Source organism: Crocuta crocuta, unplaced genomic scaffold (genome assembly GCF_008692635.1).
Source record: "Crocuta crocuta isolate KB4526 unplaced genomic scaffold, BGI_CrCroc_1.0 scaffold160, whole genome shotgun sequence".
Lineage (NCBI taxonomy): Eukaryota > Metazoa > Chordata > Mammalia > Carnivora > Hyaenidae > Crocuta > Crocuta crocuta.
Window position 1 is genome coordinate 3,244,203 of NW_027527591.1, and position 19,773 is coordinate 3,263,975.

General features: G+C 39.5%; 1 protein-coding gene across 3 annotated transcripts in view; it reads right to left on the reverse strand.

The window, feature by feature from the left end:
- Nucleotides 1–19,773, reverse strand: part of UNC80 (unc-80 subunit of NALCN channel complex) — a 225,310-nt gene that overhangs the window by 10,952 nt on the left and 194,585 nt on the right. For all 3 annotated transcript variants that reach the window (XM_077771360.1, XM_077771350.1, XM_077771356.1), the window contains 9 exons: nucleotides 16,806–17,006; nucleotides 14,495–14,618; nucleotides 13,417–13,542; nucleotides 12,090–12,213; nucleotides 11,149–11,355; nucleotides 8,118–8,302; nucleotides 7,122–7,287; nucleotides 5,354–5,533; nucleotides 2,161–2,299 (listed from right to left, as the gene is read on the reverse strand). In XM_077771360.1, coding sequence (XP_077627486.1) covers nucleotides 2,161–2,299; nucleotides 5,354–5,533; nucleotides 7,122–7,287; nucleotides 8,118–8,302; nucleotides 11,149–11,355; nucleotides 12,090–12,213; nucleotides 13,417–13,542; nucleotides 14,495–14,618; nucleotides 16,806–17,006 — 1,452 coding nt within the window. The remainder of the gene's footprint in view (nucleotides 1–2,160; nucleotides 2,300–5,353; nucleotides 5,534–7,121; nucleotides 7,288–8,117; nucleotides 8,303–11,148; nucleotides 11,356–12,089; nucleotides 12,214–13,416; nucleotides 13,543–14,494; nucleotides 14,619–16,805; nucleotides 17,007–19,773) is intronic.

Consider the following 19,773-nt stretch of genomic DNA (forward strand, 5'->3'; position numbering starts at 1 on the left):
TATCACACAAAACCCACTTACCATGACTGCCACAACCAAACTTTTGGAACTGATACTATTAAGAAAAGCAAAGAAAGAACTCAACTTTACTAGCTAATTTTGCAATGAAAATGCAAGTAAACCAATGGAAGGAAGATAACCCTGGAACGTTCACATGGAACTCTCATTTACCCTTACTCCATCCTCTAGTGATTGAATTCTAAATGCCAAAAGAAGAAACCTGTCAGGTTGGTGAGAGAATGATTAGTTTATTGAGTTATTTGGGTGCAGCTGATTATGGGAGTTTTGAAGAGAAATCATGTCATACTCTCTCTCTCTCTGTCTCTCCTTTAGTACCTAGCTACCATTGGGCTAAGCACCCATGAGCCACTCAACAAATACTTATTAAATTGACTGGAATTACACTTTTAAAAAACTGGAGTGCCTGCCCTCCCCAAATTGTTTACCTAATTGTACACTGTAAAAATAGCCTCTGTCTCCAGAAAGGGGCTCCCTTTCCCTAATACACATAGACTTTACTACCTTCTCTAGCCTTCAAAATATGACTCAAGCCAAAGGGTTTAACTACATGATTTTTCTGGATTTCCAGTATATCCAAAAGAGAACAAATTTTCTCCCTTGAAACAAGTTAACCCCTTAATGAATATGTACAAAGGGAATGGATGGTCTGGTTAGTTTAGGTAAATAACCAAAAAACACTCTATGTTAAATTCCTACAATTCCTTAATGTAATTAAAACTTTTAAGCAAATTGCTAGATAGTTTTCTCCTCCTTGATAGAAACTTGCACATTGCTAGCAATTAAAAGTGCATTGATAGTTACCTATATTATCTTCTCTTTTTGGATATTTTATTTGTTTGTTTGTTTGTTTGCTTTTTGTTTTCAACGTCAGTTTCACACCTACCACAGAGCCCAATGCAGGGCTTGAACTCATAACCCTGAGATCAAGACTGAGCCATCCAGGCACCCCCTTTCTTGGACATTTTATAGTTTAAATCTAATTTTGTTCACACATTTTATTTCTAAGACTTCCTTTTTAAAGGTAAATTACAAAAAGGAAGGTAAAACAATCTTTTATAATGATACTAACCCTTAAATATTATTAATTTTTGTAATAACCAGTACATAAAACATTGCTTTCTTGCCAAGTATGCAATTTCCTTGTTAATCATCTTTTGTCATTTTCCCCTATTTTTTGCTATTTTCCAAAGTTAGGATTTATTTCACAATTTTTTTTTCATCTGTAAAGTTCCTGAACTATTTGCTAAAGGATTTGGGTACAAGATAATTATTCCTGCATGTAAACTGTTTTATCTGAACCTTACAACATGCTCTGATTTTTATTATTTTCCATGTATGAATTACACCACAATGAATCTGTAGTATTAAAAATAAACAACAAACTAGCCCAAAACATATAAGGCCAAATGCTTTGAAAGAATTCAGTTCCTGAAGTGAAAATATCACTGGCTCCGAAATAGATAATGTTTTGACTCTTACATCATGTCATTTTCTGTACGTGATATACATATCTTGGAACATTTTATGTATATACTTAGATGGTAGAAAACACATAAAGAAAATGTCCTAAAGTGTTTAGTCATAGAATCAGGTTCTATAGATACACAAGTTACCGCGAAGATCCCTTTAGCCAACTTCTTTACTTCACAGAGAAGAGCACTGTTGGCCCTTGTTAAATGACCTGCCCAAGGACACAGATGGTGGAACAGGCACTGTTCTGCTTGGTTAAACATTACTACCTCCAACTAAATACTAATGACATACCAAGGTCTAAACTTCACCACGTATATCAAGCTAGGCCTATATACTTGCCAGGTACTCATTATTAGCATAGTTAATGACATATGTGAAATATGAAAATGTCATTTGACAACCAGGAAAAAAAAAAGACCATGTATCTATTTCTAGCGAGTTTTTAGGTTGAAACAATGCTTGGATCCTAGCATTCTACTGGTCTGGCTTAGAAAACTCTACAAACTGTTGCCTGCATGACTGGTTGAAAAGTCCTTTGTTGAATGGTTTACATAAAAATATGATTGTCCACTTCTCTTTTGGCCTCTTAAGAATAACAAAAGTGAATTTTCAAAATTTCTACCTTTGTCCCCAAATGCAGAGTATAATATACACATGGCTCTTTACCTTTGGCTGGGTAACATGCCCACCTCGGCCTGAGGTGCAGACATGCTAGAGACGTGGCTGGAGAACCGCCTTCTTCCGATAGCACTCAAGAGGTAAGCTTCCTGCTCACTTACCACACTGGGCATGCTTACAGAGTCATCTGATGGGGAAAAAGGAATGAAGTGTTATAAAACTATGACGTCAATCAGAAAACGCAAACCAAATTTGTCCCTGGGTTCCATCCTCGGCTTGATTACAACCTTAGGGCAATCTCTAAAACTATCATCTGTACCTTTGTATAGGCTATGAAGTAAGACCCCCAAAGGTCTTAGTTTTTCATCTGTACAAAGGGACAAATAACTCTTCATATCTACATATCTCCCATCCTCAAACAGCCTTATGAAATAAATGTAAATTTCTTATCCATTTTTACAGGTAAGTAATTTGTGAAAGTCAAGACGCATCTGCAAGGTAAATATTTTAGAAAAGCTGGACTAAACATTCTGAGAATAGTGCAAAAAGGAATACTGTTATTAAATGAGTCAACTACATTTCTTTGACATGCAAAAACTACATTCAGTACATCTAAAAATTATTATACAGCTGAGGGAAAGACTATTTCAGATAGTTTCAGGAAAAATATTTTCAAACTTACAAAGTTTAAAAAATAAATGCTTATTTTGACCTAAAGTTTCAAACTTCATGCATGTAGTCTTACTTTCTTCATGGAAGTGGTAATCAAAGTATTCACATCCACGTGAAAGTTAGCTTTAACACGGTTATTTGTGACAAGGTGACTTCATTCAAGCGAGTTAATGTTGTTTGTTGCTGAACAGTAAACATATTTTGATTAACCTAACATTGTGGTGAACTTATGTTACCATATAAGATCATCAGACATCCTCCACTTAAAATACCCCAAATAGTTCTATTCCTAATAAAACTTCTTTCAGACCAAAAAGGTGTATATGAAAAGTGCCAGAAATGTTAATGGCTGACCTGAAGCTGATTCTTGTTATAGAGTGGTATTGGTTTTCAGGTGTGTTCACAGAGAATAGAATAAATAAATGTGCCTTATAAACATGAAAAACATGGTAAGGTAGATAGAGCCATTTCTACAAAGTCCTTTCCCAGATCTCACTAATTTCCCCCACTATTTAAACTCATATATCACTTAACAGTCTCTCAATATTTGTTTGATGATAAATAGTGCTGCCTTCCGTTCACCCTTTTGTTAAATGTTAGCGAAAATATTTGTCATCTCCTCTACAGGACTAGATCTAAGATCTCAGAGAATGTATTTTTTTTCTCCTACTTTCTTGTTCCTCATTTGGACCTGTTAGGTCTTAATACAGGTTTGATGACAGAATGTGAAAATAGTTTAATTCAAAGCAGTGAACCATCTGGCTTTTATATCCACCCATATACATTAATATACACCCATATAACAACCACACATTTGTTAGCAACTCAGTTTCTACTGGGATGATTATGATGTGTAAGAACAGAGATATTGACAAAAAATTGCGCATTCATCAGTGTGTAAGTGCTGGCTCCTAGTTAGTGACATCTCTTTTTATGTCCTCCCTTCTTTTTTCCCTATTTCCTTCTTGTTGGCTGGGTCATCTACTTATTCTTAAGGTTACCTACAAAAGATATTTATCTCTACTAAAGATATGTGGTATCATTTCTCATAATTTAAAAAAAATTGCTGGGAGAGACTACCTCAAGCATTAAAGAAAAACAGATACTACTTGAAGTTCTGAACTATTACAAGGACTTAATGAATACAAAAACTGCTGATCCTTATCTCTCTCATTTTGTTTCCTTGGCCAAGATTTTTCAAGATTTCCGTAATTACAATTTGAAGAGTATTTCCATGCACAGTGACCAGGGTGATTTTGAAACAAGTATATCTGTAGGTCAAGTGAAGGACAATATGATTATCACTTTGTTATCTAATTAACTCTGAAACTAAATCTGGCAATGTTACTGCATTTCTTTCTTTCCCTCTCCTACACATCCAACTCTAATAAAGTACTAAAATACTTTCATTCATGTTAATTAGAATTCTAACCTCAACTCTTATTTCTTCTAATTTAGAGTGGGGCTTTTTGTTGTTGTTTGACATAGAGAGGCTCTGAGTGAAGATCTAAATGTTGTCTTCTTCATTTTTAAGGCATTGACAGCATGCTTTGCTATAAATGTTATAATAGAGGGTGTTTAAAACACAACTGGGATCGGGGCGCCTGGGTGGCTTAGTCGGTTAAGCATCCGACTTTCGCTTAGGTCATGATCTCACGGTTCATGGGTTTGAGCCCCGCGTCGGGCTCTGTGCTGACTGCCAGCTCAGAGCCTGGAGCCTATTTCAGAGTCTGTGTCTCCCTCTCTCTGACCTCCCCTGCTCACACTCTCTCTCTCTCTCTCTCTCTCTGTCTCCTAGAAAAAAAAAAAAAACACAACTGGGAAATAATCAAGGCAATAAAAATAATTAATTGACCATTTAGCTGGTCATTGACCATCCAGCTGGCATTTAGCTGGACCTTTAGTTTTTACTTTTAAAACCTACTCCTATTAAGTAGGAGTATATTCTCAACTGGATTTTCCCATATTTCATGACACCAAGTCTTATGCATATGAATTAGAAGCTCCTGGACTGCCTCAGTCATTAGGGACACTTTTAACTCAAATTTAGGTTTTATTCCCTCTTGGGATGTATTCCCCCCATGAGAGCTTACTGGTTTATGTTCTAGAGAATGTAGCTGACTGGTCTTTTCTGAATCCTGAGTATATGCATTGCTCACTTTTCCTTGCCCAATAGGGTCATGTAAGTGCTGATCAGCTCTCTAAGCAAGAGAGCCAGGAGAAAGGGAAATAAACACTTTCCTTAGTTACTGAAGTACAACTTAAATGAGAATAAGTGGAAAAGTTTGAATATACAAGCTCAAAAAATGTGGGGGTGACTAAAGATTTACTTTTTGTCTGAATTCCTTCCAAATGACCAAGGCTATCAAAGAATTTATAGAAGAGTAGGCAGTAGGGATCATGGTCACAATTCCATTTTAAAGCCTTTCTGTAAAAAATGACCAAGGGATCAGAACTAGAAAGGGTCAGAATGGCAGAAATCCTTCACAAGCCCTCATCTGCATGCCAAGCTGGGTCACACATGCCGCCCCCCCTCCCCCCAGCTACCCCATTCTGTGGGGTGACCTACTTTCCTCATCTTCCTCATCAGTCCTACTCAGGGTGTCCTGCGAAGCCTGCTGGGAGGGTTCACTGTCCTGCTCCCAGACAGTGCCAGTGCCCGTGTTGGAGCGGGACATGGTGGCCAGGCTCAGGCGGTAGGCAGAGGTGGAGGTGCCCACAGTACTGATGGACGTCTTCCCTTGGTAGGCTGGGAGGCAAAGAAACAAAAGGAAATCCATGGTGAGCATCTTGAAGGAAAACAAATGCTTGCTTCAAATTTCTCCCTTGTATTGGCTACTTGTATTTTATTTAAGAAGGGTCGATTCAATAGTGTGTCCTAGGGGGTGCCTGGGTGGCTCAGTCGGTTAAGCCTCTGACTTCGGCTCAGGTCATGATCTTGCGATTGGTGGGTTCGAGACCCGCGTCGGGCTCTGTGCTGACAGCTCAGAGCCTGGAGCCTGTTTCAGATTCTATATCTCCCTCTTTCTCTGCCCCTCCCCTGCTCATGCTGTCTCTTTCTCAGAAATAAATAAAAACATTAAAAAAGATAGTGTGTCCTAGATAAATAGTCTTTAGGATAAAATAGCGAGTACAAGTTAAGATAGGAGAAGAAGTAGAGGAGGAGGAGGGGAAGTGGCATTTGATTTACTTGTAACTGAATAATTTCCTCATGGGGACATAACATCTCTAATAAAGTAAAATGCTTTGACATGGCTTCTTCTCTCATTGCTTTTGATTTCATTTGCTAAGGCTAGAAGAATGCAAAATAATTTTAACATGAATTGAAGCTTCCAACTTGGCAGATTTTACTGAGAAATATACCTTACCTCACACAAGCATGCAGGAGTAATAAATACATTGTCTGATAGGGACTTCTCAATCAAAATCAGAATACATAATCAAAACTGTGTTTGCATTCTCATTTTCTGGAAATTATAACTTAAAAAAATATCCCCTTGAAGATGTCAGATTGTTTTATCATAAAGCAGAATATTTGAATGACACTGTGCAGATTTTACTAAGAATGTACTCGTCAAAATCTGTCTTTAGTACACTGCAAGTAATAATAAATTCTAGAAGGAAAAAAAAGCCACACATATGGGAGACTACTTCTGAGTAATGACTGCCCTCTAATGGCAGATAATGCTGTTAATAATTGTCAAAAGTAAACAGTACATTCCCAAAAGAAAACTTTTTGAATAATATAAAGCAAGGACTCCTAGCCTGCCAACTCTAATTCAATACTTCCTCCCCCATTTTGTAAAAGTTAAAGGCTTGTAAGCAATCATACTAATTGAAGTCCCCTCACTGTGGTCACTGTCAACTGTGTACATTATTTGCCTTCTATTGAGTCTGCATTTCCCCATTCTTTAAGTGGACTCTCACTTATGCACCTTGCAGACATTTGTGTGGATTAAATAACATCCATGAAAATTATCTACCCTGCAACAGATGTTCAAAGAATGCAAATCCTGCTTCTCCTTTCCAAAAAGGAAATGAAGGCAAGATTTTCAATACTATTTTCTAGTTAAGTAGTCAAGACAGAGCTTAACTGCTGAAATGATGACTCAAAAAAAAAAGGTTAAGAAAGAGAAAAATTAAAATCCTATGATTCCTCTGCTTTGTTGCTGACAATGATCACATGGTCAAGGCTACCAGTAAGGCTCCCAGTGGACAGACATGGCTAACATCATCCACAATTCCAAAACGAGTGTGACCTGGATGGACAGAAGCATTCTTTGTAGGATGTGAGCTCTAGGAGTCAAACAAATTCCAAATACCCAATGTTTACTCACCTGAGCCGCTATGAACTGCCTCTTTTAGAATTTTTAGTTCACTGTTAAACTCAGCGATGAGGGAGCTCTTACACAGAGGGCGTGGGATGAAGCGTCGCTCCAGCTGGTCAGCGATATGCTGCCGGGCAGAGAGCTCTTCATGATTCTCTGCTGGTTGGGCCAGAAGCTGAAAGGATGGGATAGATTCTCAGGCCCTCAACTTTCCCATCTGTAGAGTGGGCTAATTATTGTATCTATTTAACAGTGGATTATGAAGATTAAGTAAGGTAATACATATGAAGCTTTTATTTATGATTCTTCTTTAAATGTTTACTTATTTTTGAGAGGGAGAGAGAGCGAGTGAGAAAGCACGCCTAAGCGGGAGTGGGGCAGACAGAGAGGGAGGCAAAGGATCCAAAGCAGGTTCTGTGCTGACAGTAGAGACCCCCATGCACCGTTCGTACTCAGAAACCATGATCTCATGGCCTGAACCAAAGTCAGATGCTTAACCGACTGAGCCACCAAGGTGCCCCACGTATGAAGCTTTTAGAACAGTGCTTTACATAGGACGCTCTTAATCAATACATTATTTTGAATCACTGCCGCAGGAAATCGGGGCATGAAAAGAATAACACAATAGATGAATACTGAGGGAGGGGGAAACCATGATTTAACTGTTCTTTTTCATGTTTCTTTAAAATCAGATCTCTGTCATGTCACTGAAGAAAGGAGAACATTCTTCAGACCATACCATTGGATCAATCTTTTTTTCCCTTTCCCCTAGGGGGCAGTGGTGAGTAGAGAGAGGACAGAGTTTTATAGACTAGAATAAAGGTCTCACTGTGGAAGTACACATGAAGTTTTGTCCTCTGGGATCCTTTTCTGAGCTGTTTTCTCATCAAGCATGGTGTTAACAGGTCTTTCTGACTAGCTATCCCGCGTCCCACAGAGCATGGCTGCAGCAATCCTGCCTTAACTGGGAGAAGAGCGCGTTCCTGGGAGAAGCACACACCACACCTTGCACTGGATAAAAGGGCGCAAGAGCACGAAGATGGGTATTCGGGTCCGCACGATGAAGTCGAGGAAGTCCCACAGGGCCAGGCCTCCCACCTTCCGCAGAGCCATCTCCTTCACCTGGAGGCTCAGCCAGTACCACTGGCTGCCCAGCTGCCTCTCGAAGCAGACGAGAATCACCTTCAGCGCTTCACACCAGGAAGAGAGAAGAGTAAGCCTGCAAACTCGTGCTTTAGAGGAACCCTGCTCACAGCCACAGCCCTTTATGTGTCAGAAAATGTTCTCAATTTCTAAATTCTCTCCGTTTCCAAAAACGTACGTGTACTCCTGTGTATTCTGACCTCAAGATAAAAATATGGACTGTCAACATGTTTTGATTCTGATCAGGAGAACAGATATCTTTCCTAAGCACATTTAACTACCACTGTGGAAAATACGGAGCGAAGCGGTTCATAGGACTGAAAGGGAAATGTGTTGTAAATGTAACATGTGGCTAATATTTTGCTTTCTGAATGTTTTGTCCTAGTGGCTTTATGGTAATACCAACATATTACTCATACCCTAAGCTAAAACATGGGAATTTTAAAAGATTTTTTTCTTTTAAGCATAGACGTAATATATCCTTATTGTTTAAAGTAAAATCAAACCATGCAGAAATGCACAGAGTTCAAAGAGAAAAAGTCCTTTCCCTTCCCAGCTCCCTTTCCAGCCCCAGCTCCTCCCCAGAGAAAATCAGGAAATGCACTTGAGTATATACTTCCAAGTGAAAATGCTCTGTCTTCCCTCCCTCCTTTCCCCCTCTCCTATTGCACACCAGTTTATTACTAAAGCCTGTTGGATTTCTTTTGTAATATCTCTTTCTCCCTCGATTCTGGCAGCCCTGTCACAATTTACATTTATTTTCATTTCTTTTCCAGGAAGGTTTCCCAGTGTGTCAGGACCAAACAGAATATTGTAAATACATCAAACATTATGGCAGGAGCCTCCTCTGACACCTCAGCTCTCTGCACAGGGTCTGCCGTGGGGCAGTCAAGGGCGACTGGGCCTTCTTGATCGTGTCTTAAGGCCCATCCCAGCAACTAAAAGACACACCTTTATCACCTATTTTAGGACATTTCCAGGGGAAGACCATGCCACGTAACACAGAGAGAGATGTTGTAAGAGTCTTCTCTACCCACCCCGTCTTCAAAATCTCACTTTCACAGCAATTTGCCCCAATTTCTTTCCCTCGACTAAACAAACAAACAAATAAACAAAAAGGACAATGCTCTTTTCTCTTCCCTGAGCTTGGTGATATTTCTACCGGTATGTGCCTGTTAGCCTCCTTCGCGGTTCTGCCATCCTGCTTCCCACCTTCACCTCTATCAGCCCCACACGTCAGAGGACAGCAAAGGGCTCAGCAGCAGGGACTCTGGTCCGGGTGGCGTGGGTTCGCAATTTGGCTCTGCCGCTTATTAACTGAGTGACTATAGGTAAGTTACTCAACCTTTCTGGGCCTTTGCCTCTTCCTTCCTAAAATGAGAAGATCATTTGTACTTCTTAGAGTTGTTGTGGGGATTCAAAGTATAGAAAATACTGCTTAGTGCACAGTAAGTGCTCAAGATAAATGCAAAAATCAATTTGAAACAGCGGCCCAGTGGCCTGGCCAAGTAACCAAAGGATCTCCCTTCATTAAAAAGGCAGAAAGCGGTGTGAACTGAAAGTAATTACTCGTTGTGTGTTTTCTCCTATCTTTGCCTTATGTGTTAAAGCCCGCTGTCTCTCTCATCCTCTGTGCAATCCCAAACCTTATGCGGGGCTTTGTCGCAGAGTCTAGATTGTATCTGAACCCCACATTCTCATGGCCCCATGTGGGTAGGTCCTGTGTCCGTGCATGCTTGGTTCCTTTTGTTCTTTCCATTCTCATTGTCAATCACATAATTTTGAAACACTTACCCTTATTTGTATATTTTTTTAAGGAATCTCTATACCTAACGTGGGGCTCAAACTCACAACCCGAGATCAAGAGTCACATGTTCTATTGACTGAGCCAGCCAGGCACCCCAATATTTCCCCTTATGATATAGACCAAACTCCTCACACACTCTAAACTCCAAGGACCTGTTTTTACCAGTGTGTATGGTTCATCTTATACCCCCCACACCAAGGTCTGCTTTGATAAATTGAAAAATATTAGGCATGGTCTTCTCAGCTTGCTCCTTTTGAGATTTTCTGCTGCCAGTGCTCCTTATTCTCAGTCCTGGGCTTTTCCCCAGCTCTGTGCACTCAGGACCAAGGAGAGGGTCTCCAGGGTTCCCTGAGGCAGGGCCAAGTTAAAGGCAGGCATGGGGTGATGGAAAAGTAGCAGTGGAGGCCGGAAGGAAACCGGCAAGCCTGTGGGGGAGAACGAGTCGACTGGCCTCACCAGAGTGAAAATCAAGACGGAGATTTAGAGATGCTATTATTGTAAGGGAAGAAAAATAGCTAGCAGGGGGCATAATGGCCTGCAAGGTCACCATGTCTTACTGCGCAGGATGTGGACTACCCACTCAGGGGCTCCACTCACACAGACGACACATCAATGAGTCCCATGAGCTGTGCAACGCAGTGTCCCTGTGTACTAGATGTAGTCCACATCTGAAAACAACTACCAATGGTAAACCTCATTAGTGATCTCATACTTAACCAGCAAGGAGGAATTCTCACTACAGATGCCTTCCTCACATGTCCAGATGCTGTTAGAAAAACAACCAAGTAATTTAGGCACCACAGATATGAAACTACTTTGTTTTCTGGCGTATGTTTACAGACTCTTTTGCAAGGGTGATGCTTCCTACTTGTGGAAGTGGCTTCTTTAAATACTTTCTGGACTGAGGTCTTTTAAAATACTTTTTGAGTCAAGGTGTAACATAACTCAGTAAGTACTTATGTTACACGTATACAGACACAAACATACATATATACATATATATGTGTATGTATATATGTACACACACAAACACACACACTTGTGTGTGTATATATAGGGGTAGGGGGTCATGGGGAGAGTACCTACCCAAGTATGCTGCTTGGCTGGTGGACTCTGCCAGCCCTTCCCTGCGCAAGTCTTTACCCGCATCCCCGGGGGTGGAGCAATGGGCGGGGGAGCTCTCCAGCATGAAGTTCTTGCTCCTGGACGTGCTGATAATACGTGGTGGCAGGAGCACATTAATGACCGTCTGCAGGAGCAGCTGTACCTCAGGCTGTTCCAGCCACGGGCTATCTAAGGGACAGAGTTCGGAGCAGGGAAGTGAAAAGAAAAGCAAATCACAAGGTAGACTTCCCACATCAGACACAGCTAAATTCAGCTCTCTTTCCAATTCCAGACTAGAATACCCTAGAAATTTGGGTGTTTCCCCACCAAGTACAGCTTCTCCTCTGGACAGAAATAGCATTCCTGATACTGGGTGTTTTCTCCATAGTCAGCACCCAAGGGCTTGTGTTCTTAGCGAAATCTCCCGCTTACCATTGCGATCTGCTTTCTTTCTTTCTGCTCAAATACTCATAACGTATGGTCATAACATTTGAGATAAACTTTTCCTAAAAGAAAAATCCCCCAAGAAGGAAGAGTAATGAAAACATACTGGAATCTAACAGCAATGGTGGAGTTTACGCTAACTCTAATGGCAGTATATTGTAAAGTCCATTCACTTGTCAATTCACACCACACTGTATTTCAGCTGATACCATCTTCTTAACGGAAACCACATTCTCCCGATTTTTGATGTACTCAAGCGATTTTAAACAGGACATATCTTCTAGGAAGTGGAGCAGGGAAACTCTTGACCCAGGATAGCTAAACTGGAAAGAAAGGAAAACTCTATTTCCTAAGGTAACCCCGTTTAAATCATTCAGATGGACTTCAGTGATGACCTTCATGGGAAAAAGAATAAGAAGTAACATCCTGCCATTTATGAAAACACAACAATAAATTGCCTTTAGTTAAATTAATCAGACCTTTGTTTCCAGATCCTACTGTGAGCACAAATGGGATGAGTAGATTTAAAAGCATCCCCTCCCTTCGCTCTTGATTGGTGAACGGGGAGATCACATGGCTTAAAGGGAAATCTTCTTTTAAAGCCTGTGCAGCAATAATAGAAAAAAACATTAATTGACCCCACACCCATTCAGAATGTTTGTTTTCATACAGCACGATGGAGACGGTGATTCCCTGTTGGCTGCTCCTGGAAACTACAGTTCAATCGCACAGTGTACAAGATTCACTCAAAACTGATACTTTACCATTTGCTTGGCATAACTGAGAATTCTATACCTAAAAAACAGTAACATCTTGAATATTAAATGCAAAGTTGTAATCCTTATGGTCTGGTATGAAAACAACTGCACATCCCCATTCATTTTCTCCATGTGTCCACCAGTAAATATTTTAGAGATAAAAGAGATGGAATGAATCAGAGCTTGCCACCTGTTCCACTTGGAAATTATTTAAAAGTCCTCTGACCTCTGCATAAGGTCTTCTCCAAAACAGAAAGAATAGGCAATATAGAAAGAAATAAATGATCTCTGTACACAGGTGATAAAAATGTATCACTTTAGGGATCATTGTTTCCCTTCTGCATGGTAGCCAAAGCTCTTGCTTGATTTCTTTTGTACCCTCACCCATTCTCTGGATGATGGGTATTATCAATTTACATCAAGTGTATATTTCCCATCAGTTACAGAGCTTACTGATGCTCCACAACTCTCTAAAATCAGGTGACACACAGAAAGAGGTATGGGAATTGGCATTCTGCACTTTTTGCCTTGGAAATATTATTTTAATTTTAAGAAATCAAATAACAGGGACAGTAAAAGAAAAGAAAAGAAACCCACAGTATTCAACCCACAATCATTAAAGTAAATTAATATATTCAAAGTCTAGTTATAAGATTTGAAAGAATTCTACATTGTAATTCTTTCTGCAAATAATTTAAAACCAGACTTCGAATAGTACTGTGTCTTTTAATTAACAATTGTGGGCTGCTTATCTGTGAACTATTATTTTCCTAGGGTTTTGCACACATTGGAAATGACTTAAGTGGTTCCTGAGGTTGTGGCAGGACTAAGTGACTCTGCTATTTTTGAGATCTCAAGAAGAATTACAGAAGCACAACTTAGGGCCAAGCTCAGGACTGAAGCTCCAAACCCATAAACGTTTGGAGATGTTTACACTTTTGTTTCACAGATTTTGCCCAGCCTTTGCAGAAAAAAGAGAGAGAACACCATTATCTGGTGCCTCAACCAGCAACTTAATGAGCGTGACAAACAGGTAAGGCAGTCACACCTGTATCTGCAATGCTACAAGCCGGACAACAGCTGTGCTGAAGGGCAGAGGTGGTGAGAGATAAGGGCTGAGATGAAGAAGGGGTAATCCATCAGCAACACTGGAAGGTCCTACCACTCCCATCACCTGAAATACAAACAGAGCACATGACCAGCCTTGACTATTGCAATTTCATGCAACCGTAGTAAGGGAGTCTCATTCAATAATAATAATGAAATAATAATGATGATAATAATAATTTGAAGGTTGGGCATGTTACTTTCAATCTGTTCTCGCCGCCTTCTTCTGAAGGCATGTAATGTCTGGAATCAGATCGAACATGACACCGGACTCAGCCAAGGTTTTGTAGAATGTTGTTGGCAGCTAATGAGAGATGAACCAAAAACTATTCTAATCAGGAGATTGGACATACTTACTTGTGGATTCCAAGAAATGCAATCCGCATTCTTTGATGGAGCAGATATTGACAACAATGATGATGGCACAGCTCTATTTGCACTAGGCATTCCAGCTATAGAGGTATTGCTCAACTAGGTAAGCAGCAGCTCCTACTCAATGAAATGCTCTGACATAGTTTCCACATTGTACAAAACCTTGTGAGGACCAGACTCCAGATATTACATCCATGATAAAAAAAAATTTTGTTTTTCTTCCCATAAATCCTAGACTGGCCAACTCATAGTGTTATTTTGCACTAAAAAAGAAAAAAAAATCTCTTTGCATTTTAAACTCCCCCACCCCAGGCTACCTCAAAGTCTAGCCAATTGTGCGGTCTCCGCCACCCCACTCTCCAACTGGCAGCCCTCAACTCTCAGCGCAATTTAAAGAGGCAAATTATCAAAGTAGTGCGTGGGAAGCAGCACACCAAAAATCCCACCTGTGTAGGGATGGGCCCCTAATCTCCCCACGCACTACCTTGAAATGTGCCTCGCTATTTTCAATGTCACCTGAGCCATCTGTTTTCATGGGTAGGTAGGGGCACAAAGTGGTTGACCTGTAAATCTTCGATTCAGAGAAGTCAATAGCAGAGTTAGTTAAATGTTGCAAAGTTTCATAAGATTGCCACTTGGCTACTCACCAGATTGACACAGACATTGATCAGTGACCTAAGGTGAGGCAGGAAGGATATGATTGGCTGCCTCTGAAGTGTCAAACAAACCCCTTCAATCAAATTGCTGGCAGGCTCCCACTCAACCTGTCGCCTGGAATACAATATAGGAGCCATTAGCAGCGTGGCTCCCTTCCGGAGTCAGTCTGAAACAAGTGAACGAGACAGTGATTCTGACACCATCTAAGACAGGACAGGTGTCTGAGACAACAAAGTGCTTCACACGGGATGAAGTTTACCCATGTTGTTCCAAAAGCACAGAGCACACTGGGAAGGGAAGAAGATACTGAAAACGTAGCAGGGGCACTCCCGCCCCACTCGACTAATGAGACAAAATCTATTGAAGAAAAAAACAGAGATGATGAATGGGTTGCATTTTAAGATCCCTGGTTTTAGCTTTGAGAGAGGGTATAAGACTACAATTTTGGGAAACCCATGATAGGGGCCATTACACCCAACAGACCTAATCTGACCACAGGCTGCATTTCTGAAATCTATCAGACTAGAATTGATAGCCTCAGCTTTTACACCAGGATACAACTAATTCGGTTTATACGGCTTAACTCCTGCCCAAAACATGACATTAGAAGATAACAGTCCATTTAAAAAAGCGTTCTTTCTTGGCCTCCTAAGAAATGGTATTTTTTGCCTACTTTCTATGGTCACATAAGTGGTGTAAATCTAAACCCAATTAAACAAACATAGGACTTTCTGTAATAAAAGTCAATCCAGTCTGTAACTGTCTTAATGCCAAAAAAGCCATCTCTGTGGCCCCCAAATAAATGGGTTCTACTGATCTCAACATTATTTCCATATATTATCCTGGAAACAATTTCTAAGCTTATATTTCCAACCAAAGTGGAATATCTATAATGACAAAATGGAAATGTTCATGAGTGAGGATATATTGACATTCCTGATTCTCAAGTAACCTACAAGGTCAAGTTTAATCAACGTTTCCCTTGTTGAACTGAGATCACCTAAAGAAATTAAATCCAAGGAAACTTCACATTCTCAAAATAAATTGCCTGCAATTAGCCAATCTATGCATTCATTCAGAAATCTACTTTTAGGAAGCATGATGTTCTTTATAATGGTCTTGATTATATGACAAATGAGTCAGCCTGTGGAGATGTTTGGTATCTTTACATACAGAGTTATTTAAGAAAATGAATTTATTTTGACACATCCTTGTAAGAATTTAAAGACCGTGGCCATTTACAAAAGGCACAAATATTCCATTGGGACCACCAAAAAAAAAAAAAAATAGGTGTACTGTAGGACAGAGACATTTCCATGCCACTCATGTAAATAACCTTGAAATAATGTATAGGCATTGGCCATCGTGTTATAAAGGAATACAGGAACAAAATATCAATTGCTGGAATGAAATCTTTCAATTTCTTTTTTTTTTTTTAAATAAATCCAACAACTCCTGATGGCTGCATAAATGAACAAGAGCACAGGATAAACCTGGAAAGATTCTGACAAATTGAATGCTAAGTGCTACAAATTCTTGGACAAGAGTTGCACTGATTTGTGGTTAAGTTTAAAGGGACAGAACATGCTCTTATTAAATCAAACTCGAAATTTCTTAGTAGGTTTATCAACATTTAATCAATTCAAATGTCTGTTTATAGGTTTCCAAACTGGACTGAGAACTCCAGGTAGTCTGGTTCCTTGCATAGAAAGGTGTCCTTGCATAGAAAGGTTATCAGTGAATAATTCAGGTTACTGAAGAGAGATCAAAGCGTAATAGTGTTCATTTAGTACAACCCTGAATTAGATGAAAAGGTGAAACTTAGGTAGTTGTTATTAATCCCGGGACTTTTTTCAGCTCCTATGTGGCTGCTTATTATTAAGTTTTGTCATTTCTCTAAGCTGGCAGCGAAACTACTATGTTAAAGACAGTACTTTTTGAATGTCAAACTAATTTTTCTCTTCTCCTCAGTTGTTTTATTTATAAGGCATACCCTGCCTTACTTCAAAAGAAATTGAAGGATACTCACTGAATTTCTTATGTGTATCGGATGAGAAACATGATAGCTAAGAAATGAACAGACCTTTCAAGATGAACACATATAATTTTAAAGAATATATTATTTCTTCAAAATGTAGACCTTGCTACTTATGCATTCATATACCTGGGTAGCTATGCACGTATGTCAACAGAAAGCTCTCAAGTCATTCATTCAACTCCAGGTTGTGCCACCATCTTAAAAGATGATAACCCTCAACTTTGAAGCCACAATATCAACAGCTGACCAGGAGGCCTTCTCACCTCAAAGTAGGCATCTTATGAATTTTGTTGAACATTCTATCCAGTCTCTTTAAAATGAGGATAAGGGCTGGCCTCACTGCCTCGGCTGTCCAGTCGGTTATGGGTAGCATCTCCATGATGTAGCGCCGAAGCCCTCGGCTCTCCATGGTCTGGGTGTCGTATGGTGCCAGCTTCAGAAGGGAGTGTGCAATTTCTGCCAACCTACAGGTTTTGTTTTTAAAGGATAAGTGTAGAATGCCACCATGGGGATTTTCCCATATAGCACCATGTTAATCAGCCTTCTTTCAGCACACCAACCCCCTGAACTAAAAACATCCTTCCCACTCCCTTCTCTCCCTCAGCTCTTCTTGCATGGCCAATGCTTTGATACCAACACATACATATTAACAAAGAATCATAGAATATTCCGGAGAGCAAATGTGAATAGTATCTGACACATAAACTAAAACCCAGAGAAATTAAGGAGAGGCCAAACATATCTAGAGAATATGTATATATGTATATGTATATGAGGACACACACAAATACATACCTACGTGCATATATATATAAGGTACACATATACACAGATATGGGTATAAAAGAAAACAAACTTTAAATGTACAATGAAATCACTAATATCAAGGGCCCAAATAAGCATCATGGCTTCATAGTCCTTTGCTGCCCGTAGTTAAGGCCAAAGCATCTTTTTTAAAACATGTTTTATTTATTCACTTTGACAGAGACAGTGATGCAACCTTGGAGAAACAGAGGAGAGAGGGAGAGAGAATCCCTAGGAGGCTTCATGCTGTCAGCGCAGAGCCCAACGTGGGGCTCGATCTCTCAAACTGTGAGATCATGATTTGAGCTGAAATCAAGAGTCAAAAACTCGACCACCTGAGGCGCCACCTGAGTACTTCCTCCAGGTATAGCCCAGGGTTTGTCACCAGACACAGGCCCATGCTCAATGTCCTAAGTACAGGATTTCTTAAGGTGAGCTGACCAATAGGACTGACTGGGCAAATGTGTTTCTGCTAAACCCAATAGTTGATTAACTAAATACATTTCAAAACTAGATATGGACTACCAACTTGTAAATAATACAAATGTAATGATATGCATGGTCTGGAAAAGCCAATTGAATTTATTTTCTAAATTAACTTATTTATTTTGAGAGAGAGAGAGAGAGACAGAGACAGAGACAGAGAAGGGGAAGGCCACAGAGAAAGGCAGAGAGAGAATCCCAAGCAGGCTCTATACTGTCAGTGCAGAGCCCAATATGAGGCTAGAGCACATGAACCCTGAGACTATAACCTGAGCTGAAATCAAGTCAAATGCTTAAACAACTGAGTCACCCAGGTGCCCCTAAATTTAATTTTATATAAAGGAGAAAGCATTTTATTTATTTTAAACTGAGTATTTTATTTTATTTAACTTTAGTTTTTTAAAATTACAGCATAGATAACATACAGTGTTATATTAGTTTTTGGTGTACAATACAATGATTCAACAATTCTATACATTACTCAGTGCTCCTTATAAGTGTACTCTTAATCCCCTTCACTTATTTCACCCATTCCCCCAACTTACCTCCCCTCTGGCAACCTCTAGTTTGTTCCCTGTAGTTAAGAGTCTGTTTCTTGTTTGCTTCTTTTGTCTTTGTTCCTTTGCTTTGTTTTCTTAATTCCACATATGAGTAAAATCTTATGGAATTTGTCTTTCCCTTATTTCACTTAGCATTATACCCTTTAGATTCATCCATGTTGTTGCAAATGGCAAGATTTCATTCTTTTTTGTGACTGGGTAATAAATATTCCATTATATTCATATATATATGAATATACATATTTATTCCATTATGTTCATATATATGTATATATGAATATATATATGTATATTCTTCATTATCTTTATCCATTCATTCATCTATGGATACATTAGATAATTGAGTTGCTTCCATAGCTTGGCTATTATAAGTAATGCTGCAATAAACAGAGGGTGCCTTTACCTTTTTTGAATTAGCGTTTTCATTTTCTTTGAGTAAATACCCAGTAGTGGAGTTACTGGATCATGCTGTAATTCTATTTTTATTTTTATTTTTTTAATTTTTTTAGAAATAGTTTATTGTCAAATTAGTTTCCACATAACACCCAGTGCTCATCCCCACAAGTGTCCTCNAACTTCACACTGTTTTCCACTGTGGCTTCACCAGTTTGTATTCCCACCAACAGTGCACGGGGATTCTTTTATAAAGAAAGCATTTTCGGGGTTCCTGTCGAACATGTGACTCTTGATCTCAGAGTTGGGGGTTTGAGCCCCTAGTTGAATTTAGAAATTTCTTAAAATCTTTTTAAAAAATGAGAAAGCATTTTAAAATTGTACAGTGCTTCACTATCAAATACATTGAGTAGATGCAGAATGTGTAGGAGTTGCTATTAAGAGGCAAAGCACAGGCATTCATGGTAATATCTTGCATCTACATTATGATTTGAGCCTGATTTTTTTCCAGAAAAAACAATTAAAATATATACCAGGACTCCTATCACAGTGGCTGAAATGTCCATATTCTTTAAGGTACTAGAAATTCCTTTGAACACAAGTTTCTTTAAGTAAAGGGTAATTAAGCCACTCTCACCAATTATTTGAATCTTTGGCTCAGTCAACATATGTTTAGCCAGACATTCAAAGTATCCTATGGAAGCATAATGCCCGACAGGGAGGGTCTAGTGAACAAGGGGAATAGAGAGGCTTCATGTTGTCTAGGAGTGCGTGTGTACTTGGTACCATTGGGACGCATCCGTAATCTAAGGGTTTTCCGAACTATTACTAAAGGAGAAGAGGAGATTCCAAGTAAAGGGACATCAGAAATAAGTTTTTATACTTTCTCTTTTTTAAACTTTTTTCTTAACATTTATTTATTTTTGAGAGCGAAAGAGAGACAGAATGTGAGCAGTGGAGGGGCAGAGAGAGGAGACACAGAACACAAAGT